This window comes from Penicillium nucicola, assembly GCF_028828085.1.
Source record: "Penicillium nucicola strain IBT 29836 chromosome Unknown utg000003l, whole genome shotgun sequence".
NCBI classification, from domain to species: Eukaryota; Fungi; Ascomycota; class Eurotiomycetes; order Eurotiales; family Aspergillaceae; genus Penicillium; species Penicillium nucicola.
Window position 1 is genome coordinate 3,282,857 of NW_026643127.1, and position 27,266 is coordinate 3,310,122.

The window sequence follows — 27,266 nt, forward strand, 5'->3', positions numbered from 1 at the left end:
AGAAGAAACGGAATATATGGAACAATAGGATCACGAAGGAACGAAATGGGCAATCGATTGAGGTCCTTGGGAGAGGAAACGAAGGGTGATATCAATTGTTATGGACATCAATCCCTTGCATGATCACACAAGCGCGTGCTGATCTTTGGCTTGCACTTCCCCGATTGAAGGGGAAGGCGAATCGGACCAGGGTATTTGGCGTTGAGGTCCAAGCCTTCTTCCTTGATGACGCAAACCAGTGGCAGGTGCCTCGCGGGATCTTACAGACACATGCGCATATCCCTCTCCACTCGTTAGTCTCTTCCAGGGCTGTAGATCAGAAGTAGATCGGATCGTGTCTTGGGATGTTTTGACCAATGTTGTGGGGCCCTTGCTAAGGCGAGGGTGCATTCCAACAAAGGGGCAAAATCCCCGACCCTGGCAGATTCTTGGTGGCATCATTTGTCCCTGGCGTGACTCTTATACACTCTGACTGATATATCCGTTCTGCTCGTGGACCGTTGGAACCGGAGCCGAAGCAACCATGAAGTTCCTCTGTTTGCCGGGAGGCTATTGCAACATCACGGTATGTTGTAGTTCACTATCTTTCGAACCAAGATATTAACTCATACACTAGTCCCTCACAACTCAATTAGGTGAGAAACCACCATGGATGCTCAATGTCGAAGGTGGACGTTGAAAGAGAGTATCTAACGTGGGTCCAGGGCCATTTGCCGACGCGCTCCGCACTCTTGCCGACGCCGAGTTCTTCTACATTCAAGGCGAGTTCAAAGTAGAAGTTCCAGAGGAACATGCTGGCTTCTTCGGTCCTCCTCCAAACTGGACGTTCGCATGTCCCGATGGACCCGAAAAGATGCTCATCAACATGAGCGACTTTCCCAGGCGCGACACGCCAGAGGAGGCGATGAATGTGGCGAACGATCTGGCTGGCAATCCCACGTTCTCGTGCATGCCTACAGTCATGGATCGTCTGATCAAGATCATTGATAGCGAAGGCGATATTGAGGGAGTAATTGGCTACTCCGAGGGTGCCCAGGTGGCCGCCTCACTCTGTCTGGAGGAAAAGAGAAGACAGGAAGCATATGGTCGGCCTCCTAGCCTGAAGTGTGCAGTCTTCTTCTGTGGATGGCCTCCTATTCACCCGCACACGGGGAAACTCGTTCTGGCTTCGGATTATGAGGAAGAGCCAATTACCATTCCTACCTGCCACGTCATCGGCGGCGCTGATCCGTTCGTTGATGGCTCGATGGCGCTGTACAATATGTGTGAAACGGACACTGCTGATCTCTTTGACCACGGAGGGGGTCATATCGTTCCAAGAGGGAAAAAGATGATCGACGAGCTGGCCCCAATTGTAAGCGAAATGATTTTCTCTGTGCTTTAAATCCGGTGGTGCAGTTGGCATTTCAATTCAAAAAAAAACAATGGACAGATTTTATATCTCAGGCGTTCCACCTATCACTCGAGTAGCCCTAATTCATCACTTCATTCACCTCCACGGCTATAGATCCAGCCACTAGAATCATGCTAAGTATCAACGAGAAAGACGACTACGCCAACAACGGCCTCGTCTCCGCGTCACTCCCATCCTCAATCTCCATCAGACGACCCTTTCCAGGAAACAAAGCAAGGAAAGTGCCAATCCCCAGAACACCAGAATACCCTCCATGACTATTCTCCCCATCACTCACCCGATCAGACTCTGTCTCCTTCCAATGCCGTCTTACACGCTGCACAAGCCAAACAACCCCAAGAACAACCCCTCCAACCGCCCCCGTGCCCAGTATGGCAATCAACACGGACAAAACAGTCAACGTGCTCGCATGACAACCCAATGGAAGCGCTCTAAGTTCCCATCTCTCCTTCGAACCAAGCGGACAAATCGTCTCCGAGCCGATGGGCGCCAATATCGGTATCCGTGCTGTATTGGGGACACAGGTCGACGACTATAATGCATCAATCCAGGATTAGTCAGCCTCGTTTTGGTCTCCCAAGTCTCTCTTTCTCTAGTATCAATAGCAGCACCAGCACTAGTACAATACGGGGAAGAGGCAGATCCTGCCGATCGGGTATGGATCTGGAATTGCAGTGTTCTGTGCACAAGTGGCTTTTCTGAAACCCCTCTCTCTCTCTCTTTCCCCCTCTTGCCATCCCCCATTCCGGAGGCTGGGAAGCAAGGGAGAATGTGAAACAGTAGTGGGGAATCTGGATTGGACTAGATAGAATGTGAACGAAAAAGGGAGAAGGTGAAAAAAATCAATTCAAAGTCAAATCATTGACGGGCGGATGTCTGTACATGTAGCAGGGGATCAGTGCAGTGTTGGGTTGTTCATGGTTGTGCACTGTAGATGAAGAGAGAGAGGGGGAGAGAGAGAGACATCATGCAGTAAAGAATAACCTACTATCGCACACCAGCTGCATGGAACATCTCCTGCTAGACAATTCAGACAAGATTGTCGGCGCCAGCAGACGTGGAAGAGGGCATCGTCAGCGGTGGTCAGGGGGCTGCTGCTGTTTACTAGGAGTTCGGGGTCCATGACTGGGACAGGGACACATGTAAGGTATTTGATAGCGAGAAGCTCTATGCCCGAGATCAATTGTGCTCCCTTGCAGTGGTGAAGGGGAAGAGGAAGTTGGACTGAAGTTGGGGCTTCTTTGTTTGCGGGGTTGGTATACTCGTCACTGTGAGCCAAACCCGGACTTTGGAACTTGCATTGCATATCAAGTTACCGGGGATATGCTCGATGAAGTCCTGGAACAAATACAGTCTACAAGATCCCCATTCTGGCCAAGTGGTAGTACAGTTCATATTAGACTAAGAAAGCATGAGACCATAACATGAAAACGTGACTGGGGAGTCCAAATCCACCTCTTCGTCCAACATCAGATATTTCAATCCAAGGCAAATACTGGTCCAACTCAGACCACACGTTTGACCTATCAAACGATATGTTAGCATCCCTCCTCGGGGTTCAAGGCTAACCTCAATGGAAGAACCAAACATACCTCGAAGAATCTCTTGAGCCACCACACTTGGAACACACCCTCACCAATAACAACCGCCAGCTGGAACATACTCCACCACTTCACACGGCCGTTAGTGCTCTCGGCTGTATTCCGGTGTACCCGCTCGCGCACCACAATGTACGACTGCTCGTCCTTGACCTGTGTCAACGCCTCGGAGAGTTTGCGAACTAGATATTTCAAATGATCAGCCCGGAGCCCTTTCTGCCAATTTTCCTCCTCCCAGGGTCATGGTGGCGCTTACCTTCAGTCTCGAGGGGATCCTGCGACATCTCGGATTCGGGCACGTAGACAATTCCATGAACGTTGAAGGAAACCTCCTTGGAGTTGGAGGTCCAACCCTCATTGCTGAAACAGTAGTTGTATTTTCCATCGGCCTGCGCGGTGAACGAATAGTCCTCGGAGGAAACGGCTTGCTTGAAGTACTGGCGGTTCCTCAGGGGATCCTCGACCTAAAGTGCGGCGAGCAGTAGTTAGCATCTGATCCAGGGAAAAGGTTCGCTGAGCCGAATTGGATCCATCCTCCATCGCTTGGTCTTGTTTTGAATGGTATATCCTCCCGCTTTGTTTTTGTTTCCATCTCCATCTCCGTTCACTTCGGGCACTCCGCCAGATCCACCATTCAGAACAATCAAGCGACTGAATTGAGGAACCCAAGGCTAGGGATTTGCCGTACCCAGAAATCAATCTCCAGGTTCCCGCTTCCTCCAAACTCCCGGTCTCCGACCTGGAAAGTCACGGTCATCACATCATCGCGGTGCAGGGACTCGTGGAAGCATTCCCGTGAGTGGGCCTTGAGCTGGATGGTGTGCGCGGTGGCAGCGCTGATGTATCCCAGCGCAGTGACTAGGAGGGTAGTTGCTGAGAAGCGCATTGTGACGGTGTGGTGTGAATGTGAATGTGAATGTGAATCTTGTCAACACGCAAGGTGTCAATTCGTGACGCTCGGACCATCTCGAATAAACAGCGACTCCGCCTTTGCTTATATGCGGAAGTGCAAGGCGTTGGGTTTGTTTGATGTTTAGTGGGATTTAGGGACTTTCATTTGACGTAAAAATAACTGAGTATATCGCGATAGAAATATTAAAATACCTTACTAGGTGATTTCATGCTAAATGTGGGAATATATCCTGTGTTGCTCCTCGCTATGAGTGTCTTATACATCACGACATGGCTTTGCAACCGTAGATTAATCAAGTTCCAAGAGTAATTTATTAATAATTCTAAAGACTTATTCCCACTGGATAATAGAAACCCAGAGAATAAGTCAAGTACATAAAGGTTGACGATAACTATACCGATGGCAGAATGTAGGTCCACACACAATAGCCAACAAGGATAAGCAGTGAACAAGAACCAACAGAGACAATGTGGCAAGATTACTACTCATTCAGAAATCATAACTCTATAATTCTAATAAAGCCTTCATCGAACAAGAACCTACAACAATCAATTACAAGGACAGCAATTCAAAAAAATAAATCCCACAAGAAGTCCACGTATAAGGGCCCCAAGTTAGAAATCAAGTAACTTAATATAGTAACAGGAAGAATATGTAAAAAGAGCGACATGACTATTAGTATGCATAAAAGAGGGAAAGTGAACGATAGGACAGGAGAAGAATAAGGGCTGGAGTGTAGGCAAGTGTAAGTGGAAATCAAGAGAGATATTCAATGTACAAGTTTTGGCGAAGCAATAAACGAGAAAAAAAAAACGAAAAAAATCCAAACCAAAAACGGGGTGGTATCAAATCCGAAAACACGCAAACATCGATCAACACGGGGATAAAGCCGAAAGATATGATATGTATGCCGAGAAGGGGGAATATGGTCGATTTAATGAGAGGAGAGAAATGAGGGATGGGAAATGGAATTGGAGGGTTGGGGTGAGAGAGGCGCACTGCAAGTAACGAAGAACGCAGGAAGTAATAGGTCAGATGGGATCAGAACAAAGGAAACAAGAGCGATCTGTCTGGAGAAGATCAGGATCACCAGCCAAAGCGTTGCCGTAAGTGATAGTCTTACTATCACTCCTGCTCAGCAGGACTTGGACTCAGCTCGTCTTCGCCTGGGCCTTCAACTTCCGACTCGGCCTCATCATCTTCATCTTCACCTTCAACCTCATCAATCTGAGGCCCAAAAGGACCATCATCGGCACCCTTCGGCGAAGCAGAGACCATGCCATCGACAGTACTCTCATTCTCATCAAAGTGGCCCTCCTCATAATTTGCCGGCTCGGCATCATGATCATAGCTTGAGCGACGAAGCAGAGGCGGGGTTCTGGGCGGTTCGGGGATAGGGATATCCTTACGAACTGAGCCGCGTCTCGGGGTAGAGGTGAATCCCCTCAAGGGCCGTGTCTCAGCGAAACGCGCAGCAGCGCTAGTCTGCGGGGCATTCTGGCGAACGTGGGAGCTTGGTGGTGTTAGGAGACCCGAGAGGAAGGCACCCGCGTTACTTGGTTTTGATGGAGTCTGATCGGATGAGCCTGCATTGTTGTCGCGGGCTTTGCGCCAGTTTCCCCAGGCTGCGGCTGCGGCGAGGGGAAACGAACGGGGCGAGGCGGCGAGATCTGAGAGGGATGGGAGGGCGCTGGCACCCGAGCCCATGCGTTCCTTTTCTTGCTGTTGCATTTGGAGGTTGGCCTTCAGGCGGATGGCTGCGTCGCGGACGGCGTGTTGGTTGAAATTGGGCTGTGAGACAGTCTTGATGATGTCCTGGAGATCGTCGATACGAACGCCTAGAAGCTCGCGCAACCAGGTGATTTCGGTATCTCGCTCCTTGATCTTGCTTGGGGCATCCTTGTCTATCGCGGAAACCTCTTGCTCAAGCTCCTCAATGCGGGTCTCGCGCTGCTGGAGTTGGTCCTGGAGAACGAAGATAGATTCGCGCAGAGCCTGAGGAGAGATACGTTCGGGCTCGCCAGATCCCTTGCTGTAGGACATGGAAGGCGTGGACCGAGAGTGGGAGGGTGCTGGAGTTGGGGCCGGTGATGAGACGTCGTTTGCCTTGGCACTGTGAGCTGCCTCAGCAGCTGCACGAGCAGCAGACTGAGCAATCTCAAGCTTCTCCTCGAGATGTTGCACTCGCTCCTGGTAGTGCCTGGCCTTGTCCTCCGCTAGAGCAACACGTTCGTTGGTAGTGTTCTCGCCGCGCTGGCGATCTTCAGACGAATTGTGCAGAGCGCGAGCGTGGCGCTCACGCAGGTCATTGAGGACCCGCTCGTGCATCTTGCGAGTCTCATCGATGGCAAGATCCTTAGCTGCCAAAGCAGTTACCTTCGAGTCTCTAGCCTCCTCCAAGAGGAGCTCATAACGCTCCCGGGCGGTATCAGTATCCATGCGGTTGTTGTCAAGCTGACTCTGCAGGCGAATAATCTGAGCCTCAAGCTCAGCGCGAACAATGTTGACCTGGCTGTTGGAAGCCTCCAAGTCTGCCTCCAGCGAGGTACGGGTACGCTGGATTTCAACCCGGCTGCTCTCACGAGCTTCAGAGAACTCGCGCTCGAAGCGACCAGCCTTCAGCTGCAGATCGTGGTTCTCAGTCCGTAGACTGGTGATCAGATCCTCCAGTCTACCATTCTCCTGCTGGCCTTGTTCATAGAGGAACTTGATCTTAGCAGATTCCCGCTCCTGCTTCTCGAGCTGACGAATGTCCTCCTCGAGCTTCTCACGAATCGCAAGCTCGCGGGCGTGAGAGGCGCGCAGTTCGTTGTTCTTGGCGATTTGATCCTCCTCCTTCCTGCGCCAGGAAGACTGGTCACGGGTAACATCAGCAGTCAGGCTGATCATGTCATCCTGAAGACGATCGAACTTCTCAGTGAGGTTCTGGCGAGAGACCATACTATCTTCAATCCGAGTCCGTAGGTGATCGATAGTCTCATGGAGAGACTTGTTCTCACCCTTGGTGACATCGAGCTGACGACGGAAGTTATCGCTAGAAACGCGGTACTCATCCAGAGTTCCCTCCAGGGCAATGTTCTTGGTAGATAGCTCAGCGATAGTAACCTTGAGGGTCTCGGTCTCCTCAGAAAGAGACACAGCGCGGAACTGCATTTTCTCGAAGTGGGGAATTTTTTCTTCCTTGAACTGGAGGAGACGAGACTCGGCATCTTCAGCGGCGGCACTGTGACGGGCCGCGTCTTCCTCGGCGTACTTCAAGAGTCGCTGGAGCTCAGTCATAGAGTCCTGAGCCTGGCGGCGATCCTTATACTCCTGGTCAGCGCGCTCGTCAGCGAGACGAAGCATGCTCTTCAATCCCTCAATCTGAAGCATCAGACTATCAGCACCGATCTCCTCGGCCTCAGACAGGCGAGGCGTCAACTGGGCTTGGTGGGCCAATTGCTTGGCCATCATTTCCTCGACAATTTCACGCATATCGCCAACAGGGTCCTGAGCAAGCTTCTTGATAGTCAAAGCTTGCAGCTCAGCAATACTCTCCTTGAGCTGAGACATCTCACTGTGGCTTGAGTGTGGCGCCACACGCTGAGGAATATCATGGGTGACGAGCGCTTCCATGACGACGTTCTTGAGCATCTCCAGCTTGCGCTCTCTGAGGTTGTGGGGTGACCGATCTCTAACAGAGGCGGTCTCATGCTCGGTATCATCCTCGTCATCGGCGTCGCTATCCTCCATTTCGGCGGAGGTGCTACGGAAAACGCGACGGCTTGAAGCACCAGTGGCAATAGAAGCAACAGATTGCTGGATGACAGCGAGGGCCCGCTCCATTGGACCCAGGCGGTCATCAATGGCAGAGCCAACAAGATCGTTGATGCGACGGTCAAAGAAGCGGTTGCGGTTCATAAACTTCTCATCTTCACCCTCAGAGATCATGTCGTCCCAGTCGCTGACGTGATCATTTTCAGTAACAAGCTGGCGAACAGGGGACTGAAGACGGGAGATAAGACTTTTCTGAGGAGAGAAGGTAGCATTGCTGTTGGCATCGATGTCCGAGCCAAGCTTGGGGATGCTGAGCTTGTAGGTCTTGGGGACACCACCAGGGCTAGGACTGGGGGCTTCGCTACGGGCCTCTGCAGAACCAAACGGCTGTTCTTTTGTGGGACCTCCCATCGACTCTGTGAGGTGTTCCTGTCGGTTTTGGAAGGGAGTCATGTGCGCGGGAGTCGTGTAGGCCGGAGTCATGCGTCTTTCGATGCCAACGTCCGAGTCATCGTTGAGCTGCTCCATGATTGCGTTCAACTCTTCATCATCGGGCGAGTCGTTCTCAGAGTCCCAGTGGAATCCCAGACCCTTAGGCTCGCGAGTGATGATTTGGGGCTCTGGCTTCTCAGTAGATTCCGTATCCATATTCTTGGGTGGACTAGCAGCAAAGCGGGAAGCCATGATGCCGGCTTGAGGCTTGGCAGCAGGCTTCTTCACAGGTGTTTCAAGAGGCTTCTGCTCAGAGAAGCTATCAGGCTGGACTGAGGTGGGTACAAACTCCGAAACAGCAGGTTTGAACTCGAATGCAGGAGCAGTGGGCGAAAGAATGGTGCTCTTGATGGAATTCTTGGATCCATGAGCGGCATGGTTAGGACCCTTTGCAGCAGCAGTTTCATCCAAAGTAGCCTGCTTAGGTTCACGCTCTTCGATGACAATATTCTTGGATTCTCCAGTAGGCTCCGCCTGGACAGGCGAGGCACCATTGGACCTATTCTCGGCCTCGGCCTTGGCATCGAAGAGAGTCCAAGTATCAGCCTCGCTGGTAGGGGTGCCTCTGCGTTCGACAGGGTTCCTCTCATCAGGCATGGCGTTCTCCTTGCCCTCGGCAACAGACTGGAGGGTGCTCGAGGACTGCGCGTTGCCGGCCTCTCCCAGAGGGTGGGTCGAAATGCTATATCTAGCTTCGCCTTCAGCGTGGCCCACACCACGGCGAGCACGCTTGTGACGATCAGAAGGAACAGGTCGGCCATCTCCGTTATCCTCCATATTTTGCTCTTCTTCTTCTTCTTTGTTTTCTTGTTCGATTTCATCTGGACGCACGATGGGGATAGCCTTGGATTGCTTGGATGGCTTGGAGATCTCGTCGATGTCAATATCGCCGAAGATCTTGGTGCGGTTAGGCGAGGGTTGGTCGACGCTGGCAGTCGACTGAATGCTGGCAGATGGGTTGAATACGGGAGCATCCACGTTGAATGATGCAGCAGAGAATTTGAAGCCGCTGTTGCTTTGTGGCTCAGATTCAACCGGACCATTCATGCTGCTGTCAGGCTCAAAGGCATGAGGAGCAAAGCCGAATCCTTGCTGACCCATGCCGCCAAACTGGAACGCATCATTGTTGAAAGGCACAGGCTGAGCACCGAAAGATGTCGAAGGATCGAATGCCTTGGCCTCCACATTGAGAGAGGAAACGGAGAGCTGTGAGCGGTGGCCATGATAAGAATTTCCGCTGGGCTGGGCCTCATGCCACGGAACTTGGTTGGGCATGACACCACGAGTTTGTGGGGTTCCGGAAACACTGGGGTTGGTATCGAGATCGGAACCTTCGTGCCCGTGGTGCTGGTGGTACTCATCGTAGAATTGGTTGGGGTGCTGGGAGAAAGAGTGAGATGCTTGACGAGAGCCATCTTGAGGATGCTGCTGGTCGTGGGGCAATGCCCAACGTGACTTGAGCATGCTGGCATTAAGACCTGCGTGGTTGACATCGTGATAGTCATCTTCCAATTGACGATCAATTGAGTCTTCCAAGTGATAGTCGGTATGCTGCATCTGGTCTAGTCCTCTCTGTAGGTTTTCGCTGAGATTATGGCCATGTCCACGAGGCGTAGGGTGGGCGATTTCAACATTTGAGGCGTGGAAGTGATCCGGGTGCCCATTAACAGGGGTCTGAGGAGTCTGGTATGGTAGGCCCGCTTGGTGCATATCCGAATGCATACCATGGCCGAATTGATCATCGAAGACACCCTTATCATTAAAGCCAGCATGGAAAGAGCCCTGATCGTGCATTGGTGAGACTGGTGAGAGCATGGATGCAAACTGGCCCATGGCACCTGGACCCCCAGAAGCACTAGCCTGTCGGGCATTGATGAAGCCTTGAGGAGTCATAGAGCCCTGGGCAGGAGGTGTGGGCTGGAACTGGAAGGGATATCCTCCCATCATATTCTGTTCCACGCCCATATACGGAGTCTGGATCAACGGCGACGCCATGGAGCCCAGACCAGGCGTAGGAATTGATGGTTGACCGAATGGAGAAAACGTGTGAAGTTGACCCAGAGGATTACTGGCTGCTGATCCAGTGGGAATGGGCGGCGATGCGACGAGACCTGGGAAAGGAGTGTTGCTCTGGTTGACAGAGTAATCAGGCGAAATGGAAGGCTCGGGCTCGGGATCACCAAATGATACTCCGAGAGCCCGGAGCTTCTCTTCTTGAAGATTGGCGACATAAGCATCCCAAACAGCCCTATCGGGGAAGTTGACAACGAGCTGCTGAACCTTTGATTCCTCGTGGAGCTCATATGGCTCGGGGTACAGGGGTCGGCTCAAACCTCCCAGAGCCGTGGTTTCTGAGGGATCCTCAGAATCACCAATGGTGAATCCGCGGATATCGTATCCTTCATCCTCCCATCCCTGCATCCGCTGCTTGACGTCCTCAGGAGTCATGAGACTGACGCCAGATTCCTCTGACCCTCTCGTATCCTCCAATGGCAATTCAATGATGCAAGCCTTTCCACGCCAAATCTTCTTCTTCCGTCGAGGAGTTTGAGTGGCCGACCTACTAATCTCAGAAAATTGTGTTTTTAGAGGAGCCAGGTCGGTATGTGCTGCGTTTGTCGACGGGTCGTCATTCGCATCTGTTGGCGGCGGAGGAAGCGGTTTTTCTACCGGCGAAACCGCCTCTATGGTAGGTTGGGTGTCTGACATATTGTTCTGTGGGGGATCTTTGTCGTAAGCAAAACCCCAGAAATCTTCCTGGCGCAAAGTATCCGCGCGTTTGTGGACCGTCTTCTTGACCTTCGCACGAGCCGCAGCTTTCCTTCCAACAAAGTCAGAAAGCGTAGGTGTTTTCAGGAGATCGTCGTGGCGGATATCTTCCTCCAGACCAAGCCAGTCGTCTGAAGCGTCGTCTGCAAAGGTATTCTGCGCCGTAAAGAAGGAAGGCGCTTCACTGCCAGAGTCGTCACTGAGCCAATTACTTCGCTCCGTCCTCGGCTGACCCGTTAGATATTGATTAATCCAATCCTGGGTAAAATCCCGAATGGACTTTCCTTCGTTCTGGCCGGCAATTTCCCGCTCCGCGGTCTCAAGCGTATCGTTCGTGGTACTCGATCTCCGGAACTCGGTGTAATTGGTTACCGATTGAACGGGGGAGCTTTCTCCAGGTGGGTTATCGACCCCGGTGAGTTGGCTTTGGGTCAGTGAGAGTCTGCGTGTACTCGGTGCCGCATATGGGGACCCCCAAGCGGTGGTGTAGTAGATGCTGCTTTCTGGCCTCCGATTGACCGGTGACGATGTCAGAGAATCTCCGTTGCGGTAGAGGAATGGCAGCGGCGGGGGCTCGAGTGAGATGCTCTGCGGTGAGGTTTGTTGACTAGGGGAACCGACGGTCGATGGGCTCGAGTCTCCTGACGGAGAGGACAAGAGTAAGGCCGGAGCCAGGCGCGGTTGATCGCGTTCAGGGCGCGTATCTCGTTGAAACAGTGGGGAAGAGGCTGAAATGGAGACGGAGGGATCTAGATCTGTAGAATCCATCCAACGCGATTAGATTGGCATATTTGGAGGGGTGATTGGCAAGGGGAAGAATGATGTTGAAATCGCGTGGGAGAAGACTCCGTAGGGGCATTCCGTCGGAGCCTCGGGGGGAAATTAGACATTGGACACTAAACACTCACCTTCCGTGTCGACTCCTGCAGCAAGCACTTGCTTGCCGCTCCGCTTATTGTCCAGAATGTTGACGCATGGAAATTCTACAAAGCAGGGAGTAGGACGACAAGGGCAGAACGTTGAAAGTTTGGAACGTTGGAACTTTGGAAGAAGGGAAAAATTGGCCTCAACGTTGGTGGACCGGTAGTTGGTACCTACTAGAGGGTGGATAACACCTGCTAATGCGGTGTATAGGGTACTTTGAGTCCAGTGGATGATCTCTTCCTTCAACAATGAGGCCGTTGAAGCCCCAATTGCAGTCCTCCACGCTACGCCAATTAGGCCCCAAACTTTGACCCTTACTGCAGATCAAGGGGTTGACCGCCGCAGATGTGTCTCTTCTTGCTTTCTACGAGTCCCTTACTGGGTGAAGCACACATGAGACCAAGAGATCCAGCGATCCAGTGATCCGGTGGCTCAGAGATCCAGACGTACAGACAGCTCGATACTCAGACAGGAGGATTTAGTTCCAAGTAAACAAAGATTCAGGGGTAAGAGAACCGTGGATGCAGGTCCACGTGATATGGTCCACTTGATACAATCACGTGTCAAGACGTGAAAAGCCACAGTAACTGAGGCGGATGTGGCTGATGATGGTTTTTTTTTTTAAATGTTTACAATAACTTGAATTAAACGATATGTCATAGTTTCAAATGCATACATCAGAAAGTAACTATCTACCAACGACAACTCCCCATGTTCCCCAATTTAAGGACAGGCGGTATCGAACTTGGTCTTGCGGTCGGCAGTGAAGAGACCCCAGTGCTGCTCATCCATGAGCTGACCGTTGTCACCCTTGGAGTCAGGCTTCCAGGACTCATCAAAGGCCTCGAAGTAGAAGAGATCAACACCCCAGTCCAGCATACCGCAGACACCAGTCTTCCAGAAGGTCTCTGCATTCTTGGTGCCAGCCTTGGCAGCATCATAGTCCGAGCCACCATCGGTAGGCCAGCCGGTCTCACCGTTGACAATGTTGATCTTGTCAGCGTTTGCACCAGCGACCTTCTGGATGTGCTCCATGGCACCGGACATGTCGTCGAAGTAAGTCTCGTGAGCCTTGTCGGCAGCAGTGCCCTGCCAGTACGCAAAGGCATTGGCCAAACTATGACATACTCAGGTCAGCACCGGTCATTGTGAGGGAGAAGGGGAGGATGTTCACTTACACATAGGTCACAATGGGCTCCTGAGTGAACAGGTCGTCGGCAGTACCGTCGGCAAGCTTGTTCCAGCTGTCGGCAGTACCAACCTGGACGCCCTTGGGGACACCGTCCATGACATGCTTGATGTAGGTATGGAGCTGGGGTCCGGTCAGGTCACCGCGGTAGAGAGTCTCGGAGCCAACGGTGATGGCGTGGATGACGTCCTCGTTACCAGGGATGGCCTTCTGGATGGCGGCCCAGTCCTTGGCGAAAGAGGGCTCGGAAAGTAAATTGCTGGTATCGGTGGGCTTGCCAACCCTAGACAGGACGAAGAATGTGTCAAACACGTCTCAATGCGGTGGGGAGGTAGAATCATCGAACACTTACCACATGCCCAAAACAACCTTGAATCCCTTGTTCTTCGCAGCAGGCAGGATGTTCTGGGGGGTGTCACATTCGGTACCAGAATAGGTACGGACAAGAGTGGACAGGTCCTTCAAAGCATCAAAGTCGGCTTCATAATCGCTGGTGGACTTGCAAGTACCATCGGCGTTCTTGTCACCGAGAGAGAAGCCCAGAGTCCCCTTGGCGGAAACGAGAGCTGGGGCAGCAGCCAGCAGGAGAGAAAGGATACCAGCGCGCATGATGAAAAGAAAGTAAAAGACAGAGAATGTAAGAGAAGAATGCCAGGAATTGAAAATGAGCGTGGAGGCAAGATCTTTTTAAAGTCCGTCAAGAAAAATGGAGAACGGTGAACGGAGGACGGGGGAGTTTGGGGGGAAATTCAGGGTTTGGGACCCTGAAAGGGTCTTGCAGTGGACCTGCATAGGGGGTTTGGAGATTCGGAGGTCTGGACTACGCGTCAACTTGGAATAATGTGACTGCCTTTGTTATAAGTGAACTTATAGATAAGTTAACTTAACATTAAAATTCACAGTTCTTGTTCATGTCTATCACGATCAAACTTCCTCTTGTTGTTCCCCCGTCTTCTTCCCTCCCCCATTGTCCCTCCCCTACAATTCACCTTACCACTACACAATGCCAATAAAGTCGTGATGTCACCCTCAACCCCAACTCGAGATCAACCTTGGAAAAGGGTCTTCTACGGTGGAGAACGGAGAGCTCGGGGCAAACAATAGCCATCGTGCTACTCACCGCTCACGGCTGCCCCGATCCGATATGCCTCGGAGAAGAGAACCGCAGCGAGAGGGATTCTGGATGTCAATTTCTTTGGTTCGCATGTTGGCCAATTGGGGTCTCCTTCCATTGGCTTCTCTCTGCTCGCCGCTTCCAATACGCTGATCCGGATCACGAAATGGTCCGATCCTCTGTCCCTTGCGGCCGAACGAGATACATCGTTCAAGGGGTTGGCAATGAGCAAATCATTGTCATCAGTCTGGTTCCAGAACTTCCGCAGAGAGTTTCGTAATGTTCCAGACTGATTTCAGAAGGATTGCCCTCCGGTCAGCATAGTTGCTATGATGTCTACCTAGCTACTGTGGTATCCTCGGCCTCACTCTCTTACGGCACATCTTGCTTTTTGGAACCTTTTCTCTTACGAAAAGCAAATTCTCTGATTCTCAGCTGATCATCTTCAGCAAACTTCAAGTCATAACGTTAATTCATACTATATACATATAACTAAGAATAGCTCGAAAATGTAGTTGATCGACCAAAGACAAAACACCTGAATCCTGCCCTATGATCTACAACTAACTAATAACTAATAACTCAATATACCAATCCACCCTCAAATCCAGTCAAGCCACCTACTTTGCACCATAACTATCCCGCCAACTCCCACTTCCTCCACCCTTGCCCTTGCCGTTCCCAGTATACCAAACCCAAACCCCCCGGCCCCAGAACAAAACCTCAACAACCCCAACAGCCCCCAAGAAAATAATCAAAAACACCCTAACCTTCCTCCCAATCCCATTCCCAAGATCCAAAAAGTCCACCACCGGTGGTTCCGTCTCAACCGCCCCGACATGTCCCGGCGACGGTCTAGATCCGGACCCGGTATTGAGAGCGGAATGGGACAGGGAGTCGGCATCGGCGATAGAATTGCCCACTGAGGATGGCGATGCCGATGCCGATGGCGAGGGAGGGGTCCGGTGGGAAAGTACATGGGCAGCCTGCACTGCCTGTGTGGAGAAAGCATATCCATATCCGGATCTGCGTCGTCCAACGTGCCCATGTCCATGTCCATGTCCATGTTCATGCAGACATGACATCGGTGCTGGCGTTGGCCAGACCGGTGTGATCCGCTGGGAGCTGTGGCGGGGTGGGGAGGGTGGGTTGCTTGTCCGTGGTACGCATGCTTGGATGTGGGTATGGAGTGACTGGGACTGGGCCCGGGGGCGGAGAGCTTTCATTGCTTGGTTGGGGTGGAGTTTTGGCATCTTGTATTGTAATATATCATATATCATACAACATATTATATTAGGTGCAGAATGTAGTGTGAGTGTACTGAGAAGATTGAGATTTGATGCAGTTTCGCTACGTGCATGGCTTGACACGTGCCGTATGGCAGATGTGTCCAGCTGACTACTCGCGCTGCAACTGATATTTCCAAGGTTCCCCGCATGGAGTGTGATTCAACGGCATTTGGGGGCGGTGAATGGCTTGGAATAGTTGACATGAACTGCTATAAAGTCTCCCCCAAGTACTAGGCCGAGTCTCTTGATATCTTCTAGCTTCAATAGAGACGTTATAGCCCGAGAGTCTAAGAGAGGTAAGATAAAATGGAATATTTCTAGGATAAGTAAGACTTTACCATAGGATTGTGGTAAATAAAGGAGAAAATCCACAAAGAGAAAGACATGCAATTTCTGTAATCTGATATTAATTGAATTGAATGCAGTGTCAAGACTGCTATAATTTAGCTCAAGTATTTGCAAAGCTATTGAGATAAATGCAAACTGACTATCTCCTAATATCGGTGGCATCCAAACGGACATCCCCAGAGCGGCTTCTTTTTCCTGATACAGTCACAGTCCAATCTGTTAAATGAGCCGCTGTCCTTTCCTATCATTTTGTCGAACCAATCTTCTATTTCTAGATTCCATCAGTAACCGCAGGGACTAAATAGTGAGGTACTACTAACCTTCGTCTGCCTTACGGTCTAGAACTCGATTGGCCGGACAGCAAGCAATTGGCCTCAAACCAGAAATCCACTCTTTCAACGAAAGATTAGCTTTGCGAACGTCAAAATCCACTTGGCCGCTTTTTTTGTTTCCACTGTTGACTTTTTCGAAATAATAATAATTGCCGTCACACATAATATCTTCCAGTGAGAGTGTTTCTAGAGATAACTCGTTCTGTAAAATGTCCAAAAAGCTAGACACACAAGTCATCTTTTGTTCGTTGCGCTCCCATGCCATTCGGGTTTCCAAGGTCGGACAGACTGAACCTAGAGCATATTCAAGTGGAGAACATGGGTGATAAGTAAAAAACCACCTTGTGCTTGGATATTCTCCTGTCGACGATTCAGAGGATTCGGAAGTCGAGGAATGCAGTGGTGATTGGGATGCACTTTCTTCCCATGCTGTTTCAGATGCTGGTAGGACTGGTAGGGGGGCTGGTCCATATTCCGGCAGGCCTACGGTTGGTGTGTACGATGATAATGTTGGAAATGATGGCAGTGTTGATTGAAATGATGGTGATATTGGATTGAACCCCAGTGAAGTGAGCTGAGACGCTGTCGATGTATATCGGATAGATCTTTCATTTTCCTGGCGGCTAGGAGACTCGCTATGTTGCGTTCTAGGATTTTCTGTGGCTCTCGACTCCTCACTGCGCATTGTTACCCGTTTAAGTGTAAGAATGACCAGACCTTTCTTTACACTGAGCAATAGTGATCTCAAAGAACTGAAATTGAAATCAAGCTCGTGAATATGAAGCTCCCGGAGTCGAGTGAAGCTAATGTCATGGAACATGTTTCCAACGTAGCTTTTTGCCGGATAGGCAGGCATCTCATCTTGAACAAGATAAAAAGGCATATGATCTTCCGATAAGATCAGTCGTTTCAGTTGAGGTGCAAGCTTCCTGAAGAATTTCAGCCAAGCCGCCTCATTGAGATCAATGCATAAATGAAGATCCTCCAGGCCTTTTAAAGTAGACAGTAGAGAATCGAATTGTGCTTCGTCTTCGGGGAGGGCAATCCTGGGGCCGATATTACCACAGGACTTAGAATCGCAGGTGTGCAGCTTTCGGGGTCTGCAGCTTGAGCCACATAACGCAAGAAAAAGCCTTGATAATGCCAAGGAGTTCAGTTTCCGTACCTGGCTATTCTTCCGAGTTTGCGTAGACTCTCGCAGGCTGTAAACATCGAATCGAAAATCAATCCGGTTCATCATCTGTCGCCTTCCGAGGAATGGAACTGTCTGCTGCCGGGGATCAAGCAAAAACTCCGTTCTGTAATGTGCGAGTCCTATTGTTTGGAGGTTCTTGAATCGATCCATACATTCCCGAAGTCGAATACTGAACGCTTCTGATCCCAGTAGGTTGAGATTATCCGCAAGCATGGCTTTATGGACAGCATGTCGACTTTCTAGCTCATCGCCATTGACCTGCCGGCAGCTTTTTGATGATATAGAGATCATGCCGAGGGTCTGTTCAGTACCATTGAATACAATAGGGATCATCCATAGCTCTTGGACGTGCTCGCGGAGACCATTTGACTTGGATAGTTCTTCTAGTTCGTGGAGACTTTCGCTTGTCACAATGAAACGGATTTTTCGGTAATAGGTCCCCGCAAAATTCTGCAGTGAGCTTTTGTACAATTCGCGGCATGATAACCTCAGAGCGACCAATTGCTGGAAATCCAAATAGTCACATATCTTTGAGATCAATTCCACGGGCAGGGCTCCAATGGACATTTTGGCTGCGCGTGCCGCGTTTCAAGGTTGAGAACAATGATAACAAAAGACTCGGTGTGTTATCCGCAGCAATGAGTCTTAATCGGGGAAAATTGCTTTTTGGTTATCAAGTTCCGAAATTCACGAAGAATATGGAGTTCAGTAACCAGGAATGACGGACAATGGTGTCTGCCAGAATCTGCGGGAGGTAGAAAGCATTCCAAAGTGGAGCAAGTAGTAGGCACAGGCCAATTCAGTTCGCGTAAGACAGCAAGGTCGTGTCTGAGAGTCAAACTTCGTGCAAAATCTGTCCAGAGTACATAGGTGGCTATAAATTAACTTAATGGTTTCTTCAAGTCTAAGCTACCTACATACTTTTTCAAGATCCATTACCCTCAAGTTTATGACATTAGGGGCAGTGCATCCGGCTGAGTCAATGCATCGAAGGTCAGTGGGGGCGAAAAGAAAGGAGACCGGGTGGGCAAGAAGTGAAAGTGCGTGGGAGACTAGTGGAGAGGGCAAGTGGTCGTTTATAGAGGAACCAACGGAGCGATAACAGCGGCCACTGCGGCACTAAGCCCAGTCGGGTGGCCGCAGCAGGGCCAGTGGATTGAAAAGGAGGGAGGCATAGGATTTCATCGACGGTGAGGGGAAAAGATTCTTCTTTGATAATATGCCTAGTGATACTCCTTGGGGAGTGGTAAATTTTCACTATGGGCGAAATTCATATTGAGCTGACTCAATGCCTTAACAAACTGCTGTACGTACAGAGGACAGACATGGATACAGCCGCAATATCAACGATCATACGTACACCCGCTAATCTTAACAAGAATAACATCATCAAACAGTACACGGAAAATAGGCCCCGCATGATATGCAGGGGCTCAGTGACCATGATTTAGACAAGAGCACAGTAAGACAAGAATCAAACTCCTGTGGCCTTTTATAAGAAACAAATATGTAGATGGATATTACCAGTCTTTCCGCAAACTTGCCCTCCCCGGAACGCCAACCAGCCCAAAGATCATAGTAAGATATTCTTCTCCCGGCGTAGCGTCTCTTTCAGTGCCGTCAGTTGGATGACTGCGACTGTTTGCTTGGGAACAGCTGCAGGGAGTTCGACCAAAGCTTTGCGCATGAGGACGAGGCCGATTTGGCCAAAGAATCCCAGAATGCGTTCGGGGGAGGAGCGGAGGAGAGAGCCCAGGAGAATAATTTGGGTCTCCTGTATTTCTGAAGGTGGAATAGCCAGGATTTTGGTGATGGAGTCCCAGAACATGGTGTTGGGGAAGGGGTTTTTGCGAGCTGTTTTACCGAAGTTACGCAGGGTGATGGCCGCGTATCCGGATCCCAGAGCAGTCATCCGATCCAGGTGTGCTTGCTCGGAGATGAACGGACCGTCGGCTTCTTCACGCCACCAGCCCAGGGCACGCCGTCCAGAATCGGTTTTGTCGTTGCCAGTGAAGCCCCAGAGGGCAGGGCACACTACCCGGAACTTGGCCATCAAAACGTCTGAAAGGGGCATGCCCTGGTACATAAAGGCCTCCTGGGAGAATATCTGTGCTGCCATGATGCCAAGTGGCTCGGCATGGCCTGGGTTGAGAGCTGCTTCGGTGAGGAGGGCAGATATCAATGCCTTTGCGTAGATATTCAAAGCATAAAGAAGCATGGCGGAAATCTTGTGTTTTTCCAAAGCCATATTAGCGGGTGGAAAGGCCATGAATCGTTGCACATCAACCGAGGGTTCGGGAATCGCAGCGGCCTTTTCAAGCTCGGACTTAATTTGGGCAAGCTGTTTGCAGGATGATCAGTATACTGACTTGGGATAGAATAAAGCGTATCAACTCACTTGAGCTGCGTTAGCACCCTTGCCGGCACGAAGTTGACCAACGGACTTCCTGATCGTCCGACGTAGATCTCCGACATATTTCTTCATCTCGGGATTCTTCTTGCTCTCGCCAACCAGCCACGCACGAAACTCTTTAAGAACTTTATGAAGCTCAACATAGCGCTTCTGGGTCGCGAGTTCCTTTTCAGAGAGACGTCCAGCCCCGAGCTTTTGCTGCTGCTGACTGCGAGCTCGCTCTTCAGCTTCCTCCTTGGCTTTTTGAGCATCTTGCTCTTGCTTGCGCTGTTGAGCCTCAGCTGCCTCGCGCTCTTTGCGCTGGCTCTCCTGTATCGCTGCGTTGCGTGCGCTTTCAGCCTCCTGGGCTTTACGTGCTTCCTCTGCCTTGGCCTTCTCCTTGGCCTGTTCTTTGGCCAGGCGTTCGGCCTCCACACGCGCGGCTTCTTCCTGCTCACGACGGAGTTTTTCGGCTCTTTCCTTCTCGATCCGCTCTTTCTCCTTGCGGGCGGCTTCTTCTCGTTGTCGCTGTGCCTCCTCTTCTGCGCGAACGTGCGCTCTGAGGGTAGCCTCGGCCTCTTCGCGTAATTGTGTATGATGTGCTGCTGCCTCATCTAGAGCGGCATTATGGATCGCTTCTACTTCACGATCCTTTCGGTCGAGCTCATTCTCGTAGGCAGTGCGCTCATATTCATGGACCTTCTTCAAGTCAGCATTGAAGATTTTGACGCTCTCAAGACCTTGAATGAGCTCTTGCATGATCTGCCGCGAAGGGCTGTCCATCGTGGAATTGTCCAACGGTGGCACATATCGGACTGTCATTGTGGTGTGAAATGTGTAGAACGAGGGGATATTGAGGTTGGGATTCGACGACGAATGGGTCGCCTCAGTTGCGTGGGGATGTAGGCTAAGAGGATATCGGAACAAAGCAGGAGTCTGGGTATCGGTGGGAGCCTCGAGGTAGCCGAAAGTTGTGAAGGATAAATTGGGTGAAGATTGAATCACAATAACGAATATGGAGAGGTCAGGTTGTGCAGTCCCATTTCTAGTGCTGCTACTCCAGGTGTTATTGTTGGCTATGCCAAACTCCAGGCGACGACTTTTTATTTGTACTCGGTAGGGTCAACCACGAAGTCGAGTGCTTCGAGGTACGGATCCAATCAAAGCGCAACCGAGACAAAGACGTGCTGTACGCGTCCTATAATTAGAGGAATCGAGTCACGATCAATGGATCAGTCCCGGCATAAATAGCGCACCTAGCACGAATCAGTTTAACGCGTCGCGAAACCCATTGGGCTCGTTGATAGCTTACCTGCGTACCTGCACGGAGTTTCAGAGCCGTTGAAGCCCAAGTGCAAAATAAATTACCTTAGTCAGCACAGGGTTCCCTTGGTTCGCAGGTTGCATCACCATTTACATCATCCAGAGCTCTTCTTTTTTTTCGTCGGAACAGGAGTCTAGGCTGGATCATTGAGCTCGACTATTGAATATCATCGTAGGGGATGGTAGTGACCTGTCCAAGGGCACTCGCTTTAAATGCCCTAAGATCCGCATCTGACTAGTACAATATACAACAATCCAGATCATCCCTGGATTCATACAAGAAACTCCTAGGAGACCCCCCAGAGGTGTCAAACATCCAATCCCCAGTCACTCCAAAGTCCATCAAGTCAACTTGACTTTTCGATGCCATCACCATCCACCACCATCCGGTAGCAACGGCGATCATACGGTGTATAGGGGATACACGTACTGGTATTACCATCTATCCTTCGTCATGTCTCACATTAATATCCCCTTTAATCTATGATCAGAAGTGTAATTATTCGGTTAGGTAATTTCGAAACCAGGCCTTTCTTTTCCGTACCACCCCACACCCTCTTTGTATCTCATCATAACCTCTTCCTCTCTCTCTCTCTCCTTTCTCTCCCCTCCTCCCCTCCATCTTCCTCCATCCTTCTCTTTGCCTCCCCCCATTCCTTGAATTAGTCGATGCTCTTTATCGTCTATTCTATCCTTCTCTCCATTCACAGTCTTTGCTGTCATTCTCTAAGATAGCCCCCTTCGGTATTCTGGGACAAGCTCAGCTTTGTTCTCTAGAAGTCTCAATCTCTTCGATTTCTTGAGCTTCTAATTTCGACTTCTCACCATCTCCGTCGGTTGACTCGCTCGTGCTTGTCAGTGTGATAGCTTAAACTACGATACTCGGTCCTTGCATCCTCGAATCGAGCTCCCTTTACTTTGTGATCGCTGGTCACATTTGGCGTGCAATTGATTCGACTGTCATTTTCGATTGACCGCCTGTCTCCCCTCACCGCTTGGCTGGCGAGCAAAGAAGATCATTTCACTTTGGACCTTGCAGACGTCATTTTGGAATGCTAGGGCTCAGAAGCCGTCATTAGTTTCTCAGGTAAGACAACTACTATGTCCCCGCAGACATCTTTTGAAGGATACCCGTTCTGTAACCTTTGGTATATTTCTCATACTTGCATCATCGAGTGATCTTGCTATTTGACTTCTTTCCCCTGAGGGGAAAGCGCTTATCGCGGCTTCCGTCTTGAACGCGCTTCCCTCAGAAATGCCACTTCTCTCCTACCTTGTTTGCCAACTTTTTCTCACTTTCTCTTTTTCCCATCATGCGCTGTATCGTGCCTTGACTGATCCATTCTTTCCTTCCTGCAGTACAGTTCACGCGTTGGAGCTTCACTTCACTTCGCACATACAAACTTCTCTTTTTCGGTTTGTGATCCATATCACTTGGTTCGACTGCCTCCTGGCATAGTACCAGTCTTTCCTGTCATCGGATCAAACCCGTCACCACACATATTACACACTCTACAGTGATAGTCATCTTCTGTCATCTGGGATCATGGATCAACAGCAGAGTCAATCCGGGCCCCAGGGTCCTGGTGGACGCAAGTTCCATATCGCTCACCGGAGAAGTCCGTCTGAGCTTACCCCACTGATGTGTATGTGATATTGAACCGCTCATCTTCTATCAGTTGGCTGACTTGACAACAGTGGAGAACCTAGCCATTCAGCAACAAATTGAGTTGCTTCAGCAACAGCAACAACAGATTGCTGCCACACACCAGCAATATGTTAACATGGGCTTGCTGCAACCCCAACAATTGGGCCAAGTGCCCTCCTTCCAACCAGGTGCCTCCATGGGTGGTGTTAACCAACAGGTCAACGCATTCCAGTTTCCCCAGCAGGGTCAGCAACAGCTTGGAGTTCCCATGAACCAACAAAACCAACACTCGCACCGTCGCAACCAATCTGCTCTTCCAGGCTTGCCGATGGGCGGCCCGCCCCCCGCTCCCTCTTCCGGCGCGTCAGGATATGCCGATTACAACCAGCAGGGCCAGAATAACAACCACAAGAATGAAAATGCCGGCCATGGCCGTGGTCGTGGAGGCCCTCCAGGCGGCGGTCACCAACGTCGCCACTCCCTTGCTCTTCCCGAGGCCAAGAAGGCCGCAGAGCTGGCCCAGCAGAAGCGAACAGCCTCTGGATTCCAATTCCCGGCTCCTGCCCCTGGTGCAAGCGGCGACGGCCAGCCATCTTCTGATGATAAGCCTGCCGCTAGCACTTCCCCTGCTCCCCAGGGACTTGGATTCCAACGTGCCGGCAACATTCGCGCTGGTGGCCATGGCCGAAGCCAATCGATGGCTATTGGCGGTAACCGTGGTTCCATTTCTGGACGTGGAGCGGGTGGTTTCCAATTTCCCCAAGCCCCCGAGCCCACGCCCTCAACCGGTCAACCCGACAACCAGCGGCGAGGAAGTCAGGCCGGCCACGCTCGGTCATCTTCGCGCAACTTCGAAGGTAACTGGCGCCAGCCGAACAACCAGAGCCAGGGTCAAGATCAGCAGAGACCCATGGGTCAGCAGCAGCAAGGTGGCTTCCAGCCTGGTCACCGCTCGCGTGGCTCGGTGAACCAGTCGATGGGCTCTATTGGACAGTTCCAGTACCCCCCTCAGCAGCAGCCCCAGCTTATCCAGTTGCCTCAGGGTCAAGTCATGATGGCACCTCAGATGTTTGGTAACCAGCAACTCAACCCTCTTCAGCTGGCACAACTTCAGGCTATTCAGCAACAGAACGGCCAAGGTATGGGTCTCCAGGCCAGCCAGCACGCTCCACCCCAGATGTCTGTTCAGCAGCAACAACAGCAGCAACAGCGGAAGACTCTTTTCACTCCCTACCTACCCCAGGCAAACCTACCCGCACTCCTTAGCAATGGACAGTTGGTCGCTGGTGTTCTGCGTGTCAACAAGAAGAACCGCTCGGACGCGTACGTGACCACTGATGACCTCGATGCCGACATCTTCATTTGTGGTAGCAAGGACCGCAACCGTGCCCTTGAGGGTGACTTTGTCGCCATCGAGCTGTTGGACGTTGACGAGGTGTGGTCCCAGAAGAAAGAGAAGGAGGAGAAGAAGAAGCGCAAGGACATCACCGACGCTCGTTCCAACAGCACTGCTGGAAACGACAAGCTCGGTCGCGCCGACTCCACTGGTGAAAGACAGGAAGTCGGTCCAGATGGAAGCATCCGTCGCCGCGGCAGTCTTCGCCAGCGTCCTACCCAAAAGAAGAATGACGATGTCGAAGTCGAGGGTCAGAGCCTCCTCCTGTGTGAAGAAGATGAGATCAGTGATGAGCAGAAGCCTCTGTATGCCGGTCACGTCGTTGCTGTCATTGAGCGTGTTGCGGGCCAGATGTTCTCCGGTACTCTGGGTCTCTTGCGTCCCAGCAGCCAGGCTACAAAGGAGAAGCAGGAAGCCGAGAGGCAGGCCAGAGATGGCGCCCACGGTCGTTCCCATCATGACCGTCACCAGGACAAGCCCAAGATTGTTTGGTTCAAGCCTACCGACAAGCGCGTTCCTCTTATTGCTATCCCCACCGAGCAGGCACCCCGTGACTTCGTTGAGAAGCACCAGGATTACGCCAACAGGATCTTTGTTGCTTCCATCAAGAGATGGCCCATCACCTCCCTTCATCCCTTCGGAACACTTGTTGAGCAACTTGGAGAGATGGGTGACCTGCGCGTCGAGACAGACGCCCTGCTCCGTGATAACAATTTCGGATCCGATGACTTCTCGGATGCCGTGTTGAAGAGCATCGGTTGGGAAGACTGGTCTATTTCCAACGAGGATTCTCTGGCTTCGCGCCGCGACTTCCGTGAAGAGACCATCTTCACGATTGATCCCGTCGACAGCAAGGCTCTTGAGGATGCGTTCCATATCAAGAAACTTGCTGATGGCAAGGTCGAGATCGGTGTCCACGTTGCTGATATTGCTCACTTTGTCAAGGGTAACTCCCTTGTTGACCGTGAGGCCAAGAAACGTGGTACCGCTGTCTACTTGGTTGACCGCATCATGAACATGCTGCCGACCCGTGTTTCCACCGAGCTTTGCTCTCTGGTCCCCGGAGAGGACCGCCTTACAGTCAGTGTTGTTTTCACGGCCAACACTACTACAGGCGTCGTCGATGAGGATGTTTGGATTGGCAAGGGTATCATCAAGAGCGCTGGTCGACTTGACTACGACCAAGTCAATGCCATTGTCAAGGGCAAGTCCAATGAGAGTGCCAGCGGTATCTCCGCTGGTAACATTCGTTTGTTGAATGTGAGTATTTTTCTTTGCTGATCATTGTTTACTTGTGCTCACAATATATACAGGACACTGCTGGCAAGTTCCGCGAGGCTCGCTTCGGTAACCGGGTGTCCAATGTTCCTGTTCAGCGTCTGCTTCAGCAGCTCGATGATGAGAATGTTCCCGTTGAATATAACATTTTCGAATCTACTGCCGCTCACGAACTGGTTGAGGAGCTCAGCCACCAGGCTAACTCCTTTGTTGCCCGTAAGCTCGCCAGCGCCATGCCTGACAAGGCATTCTTGCGCCGTCAGTTCTCGCCCAACCCTCGTCGCCTGACTCTGTTCGTTGAGAGAATGAACCGACTCGGCTTTGAAATCGACGCCAGCAGCAGTGGCAGCCTCCAGAGCTCCCTGTGCAAGGTGCAAGACGTGGATCTCCGCAAGGTAAGTACCTCATGATTTATCGTGAATCAGTGCATGTATTGACTTGATCCAGGGTATGGAAACTCTTCTTGCCAAGGCCATGCAACGCGCCAAGTACTGCGTTGGTGGTGCTTCTGATGAGATGCGCCAACATTACTTGCTCAACGTCCCAGTCTACACCCACTTCACCAACCCCTCTCGGCGCTACACTGATATTCTCGTTCATCGTCAATTGGAGGCTGTCCTCTCCGAGGGCGCTATCGAGTTCACAGACGATGTCGAATCTCTCAACAAGACCGCCGACCTTTGTAACAACAAGAAGGACTCAGCACTCAACGCCCAGGAGCAGAGTGTTCACATTGAAGCCTGCCGCAACATGGACCGCAAGAGCCGTGAGATTGGCGGTGACCTTATCAGCGAGGGTATTGTTCTCTGCGTGTACGAGTCTGCCTTTGATGTTCTCATTCCCGAATACGGCTTTGAGAAGCGTGTGCACTGTGATCAGCTGCCGCTGAAGAAGGCTGAGTACCGCAAGGACTCCCGTGTGCTTGAGCTCTACTGGGAGAAGGGCGTACCATCCTCTGCATACATTCCCGAGGACGAGCGTCCGAAACCTGGCAACTCTCGCGCTGCCCAAGCTGCTGCCGCAGCTCGTGAGGCTGAGGCTGCCCGGGAGCGTGCCAGAGAGCGCGACGAGGCTATGCGCAAGCAGACTGAGACCGGTACCATGTCTGCTGATGATGTCGATGCCCTCTTCGATGATGATGAAGACGTGGATGATGTCACTGAGATGGCGGCTGGTGTGTCGCTCAACTCGGCTGACCGCTCCACTCAAAGCATGCCACCATCGCCCACCCGCAATGGCCACCACCAGCAGGGACCTCACCGTACCCGCTCTGACCCTAAGATTGCCTCTGGTGCCAATGATGCTCCAGAGAACAAATTGACCAACAAGGAGAAGTATTTGAGCCTATTCAAGCTGAGAGAGGTGGATGGAGACTTTATCCAGGATGTCACTGAGATGACCCGTGTTCCTATCATCCTGAAGACTGACCTGAGCAAGAGTCCTCCGTATGTATCCCCAGTTCCTTCGCTTTATAGTGGTCATTCGCTAACCTCGCATTTAGATGCCTCACTGTTCGCTCTGTGAACCCATACGCTCTGTAGAACTTGGAACTCCGGTTTCTTTTCTTTTTCTCTTTCACGGGACATATTCTTGCATGCGTACCTTGCAGATTCTTTGGTCGTACGAAGCGCTTGTCTCGTGCGCACCTTTACGGACATAATCCAATCCCGACATGCGGATCGAACATATCTTTATCAAGTTCCCGATTCTTGATATCGCTTTTTCTTCTTGGTGGCTTTATCCGACGCATTCTACCCACCATCTTTCCGACGTGTCCTGGGATTCTTATACTTATCCTATTATATGTGCCAAGCGGTTGTTTGTCTTTTTGAGCATTTTAGTTGTTTCTGGAGAGAAAGTCATGAGTGCTGGTGTTTGCCGCCTTTCTGGCCTGTC

General features: G+C 51.2%; 9 protein-coding genes across 9 annotated transcripts; 2 read left to right on the forward strand and 7 right to left on the reverse strand.

Annotated features, from left to right (window-relative positions):
- Positions 1 to 523: 523 nt before the first annotated feature.
- N7511_004802 (uncharacterized protein) lies at positions 524 to 1,384 on the forward strand (the record flags this gene model as incomplete). Its single annotated transcript, XM_057127227.1, has 3 exons — positions 524 to 565; positions 617 to 635; positions 705 to 1,384. The coding sequence occupies 3 exons, from the start codon at positions 524 to 526 to the stop codon at positions 1,382 to 1,384; spliced, it is 741 nt and encodes a 246-aa protein (XP_056986117.1).
- Positions 1,385 to 1,550: 166 nt separating this feature from the next.
- Positions 1,551 to 2,537, reverse strand: N7511_004803 (uncharacterized protein; the record flags this gene model as incomplete). The annotated part of the gene is made up of 2 exons (XM_057127228.1): positions 1,551 to 1,946; positions 2,403 to 2,537. 2 exons carry the CDS (start codon positions 2,535 to 2,537, stop codon positions 1,551 to 1,553), a joined length of 531 nt encoding a protein of 176 aa, XP_056986118.1.
- A 382-nt stretch (positions 2,538 to 2,919) lies between these two features.
- On the reverse strand, positions 2,920 to 3,898 carry N7511_004804 (p24 family protein; the record flags this gene model as incomplete). The annotated part of the gene is made up of 4 exons (XM_057127229.1): positions 2,920 to 2,937; positions 3,007 to 3,194; positions 3,269 to 3,476; positions 3,701 to 3,898. 4 exons carry the CDS (start codon positions 3,896 to 3,898, stop codon positions 2,920 to 2,922), a joined length of 612 nt encoding a protein of 203 aa, XP_056986119.1.
- Positions 3,899 to 5,050: 1,152 nt separating this feature from the next.
- N7511_004805 (putative myosin class II heavy chain (MHC)) lies at positions 5,051 to 11,710 on the reverse strand (the record flags this gene model as incomplete). The annotated part of the gene is made up of 1 exon (XM_057127230.1): positions 5,051 to 11,710. The coding sequence occupies one exon, from the start codon at positions 11,708 to 11,710 to the stop codon at positions 5,051 to 5,053; it is 6,660 nt and encodes a 2,219-aa protein (XP_056986120.1).
- Positions 11,711 to 12,589: 879 nt separating this feature from the next.
- On the reverse strand, positions 12,590 to 13,664 carry bgt1 (1,3-beta-glucanosyltransferase Bgt1; the record flags this gene model as incomplete). Its single annotated transcript, XM_057127231.1, has 3 exons — positions 12,590 to 12,983; positions 13,045 to 13,338; positions 13,408 to 13,664. The coding sequence occupies 3 exons, from the start codon at positions 13,662 to 13,664 to the stop codon at positions 12,590 to 12,592; spliced, it is 945 nt and encodes a 314-aa protein (XP_056986121.1).
- Positions 13,665 to 14,789: 1,125 nt separating this feature from the next.
- On the reverse strand, positions 14,790 to 15,339 carry N7511_004807 (uncharacterized protein; the record flags this gene model as incomplete). Its single annotated transcript, XM_057127232.1, has 2 exons — positions 14,790 to 15,195; positions 15,248 to 15,339. 2 exons carry the CDS (start codon positions 15,337 to 15,339, stop codon positions 14,790 to 14,792), a joined length of 498 nt encoding a protein of 165 aa, XP_056986122.1.
- A 2,022-nt stretch (positions 15,340 to 17,361) lies between these two features.
- Positions 17,362 to 17,900, reverse strand: N7511_004808 (F-box protein; the record flags this gene model as incomplete). The annotated part of the gene is made up of 2 exons (XM_057127233.1): positions 17,362 to 17,405; positions 17,486 to 17,900. 2 exons carry the CDS (start codon positions 17,898 to 17,900, stop codon positions 17,362 to 17,364), a joined length of 459 nt encoding a protein of 152 aa, XP_056986123.1.
- Positions 17,901 to 18,906: 1,006 nt separating this feature from the next.
- Positions 18,907 to 20,547, reverse strand: N7511_004809 (putative RNA export mediator Gle1; the record flags this gene model as incomplete). The annotated part of the gene is made up of 2 exons (XM_057127234.1): positions 18,907 to 19,674; positions 19,732 to 20,547. The coding sequence occupies 2 exons, from the start codon at positions 20,545 to 20,547 to the stop codon at positions 18,907 to 18,909; spliced, it is 1,584 nt and encodes a 527-aa protein (XP_056986124.1).
- Positions 20,548 to 22,594: 2,047 nt separating this feature from the next.
- ssdA (mRNA-binding translational repressor SSD1) lies at positions 22,595 to 26,911 on the forward strand (the record flags this gene model as incomplete). The annotated part of the gene is made up of 5 exons (XM_057127235.1): positions 22,595 to 22,694; positions 22,747 to 25,352; positions 25,406 to 25,765; positions 25,818 to 26,815; positions 26,872 to 26,911. The coding sequence occupies 5 exons, from the start codon at positions 22,595 to 22,597 to the stop codon at positions 26,909 to 26,911; spliced, it is 4,104 nt and encodes a 1,367-aa protein (XP_056986125.1).
- Between the last annotated feature and the right edge of the window lie 355 nt (positions 26,912 to 27,266).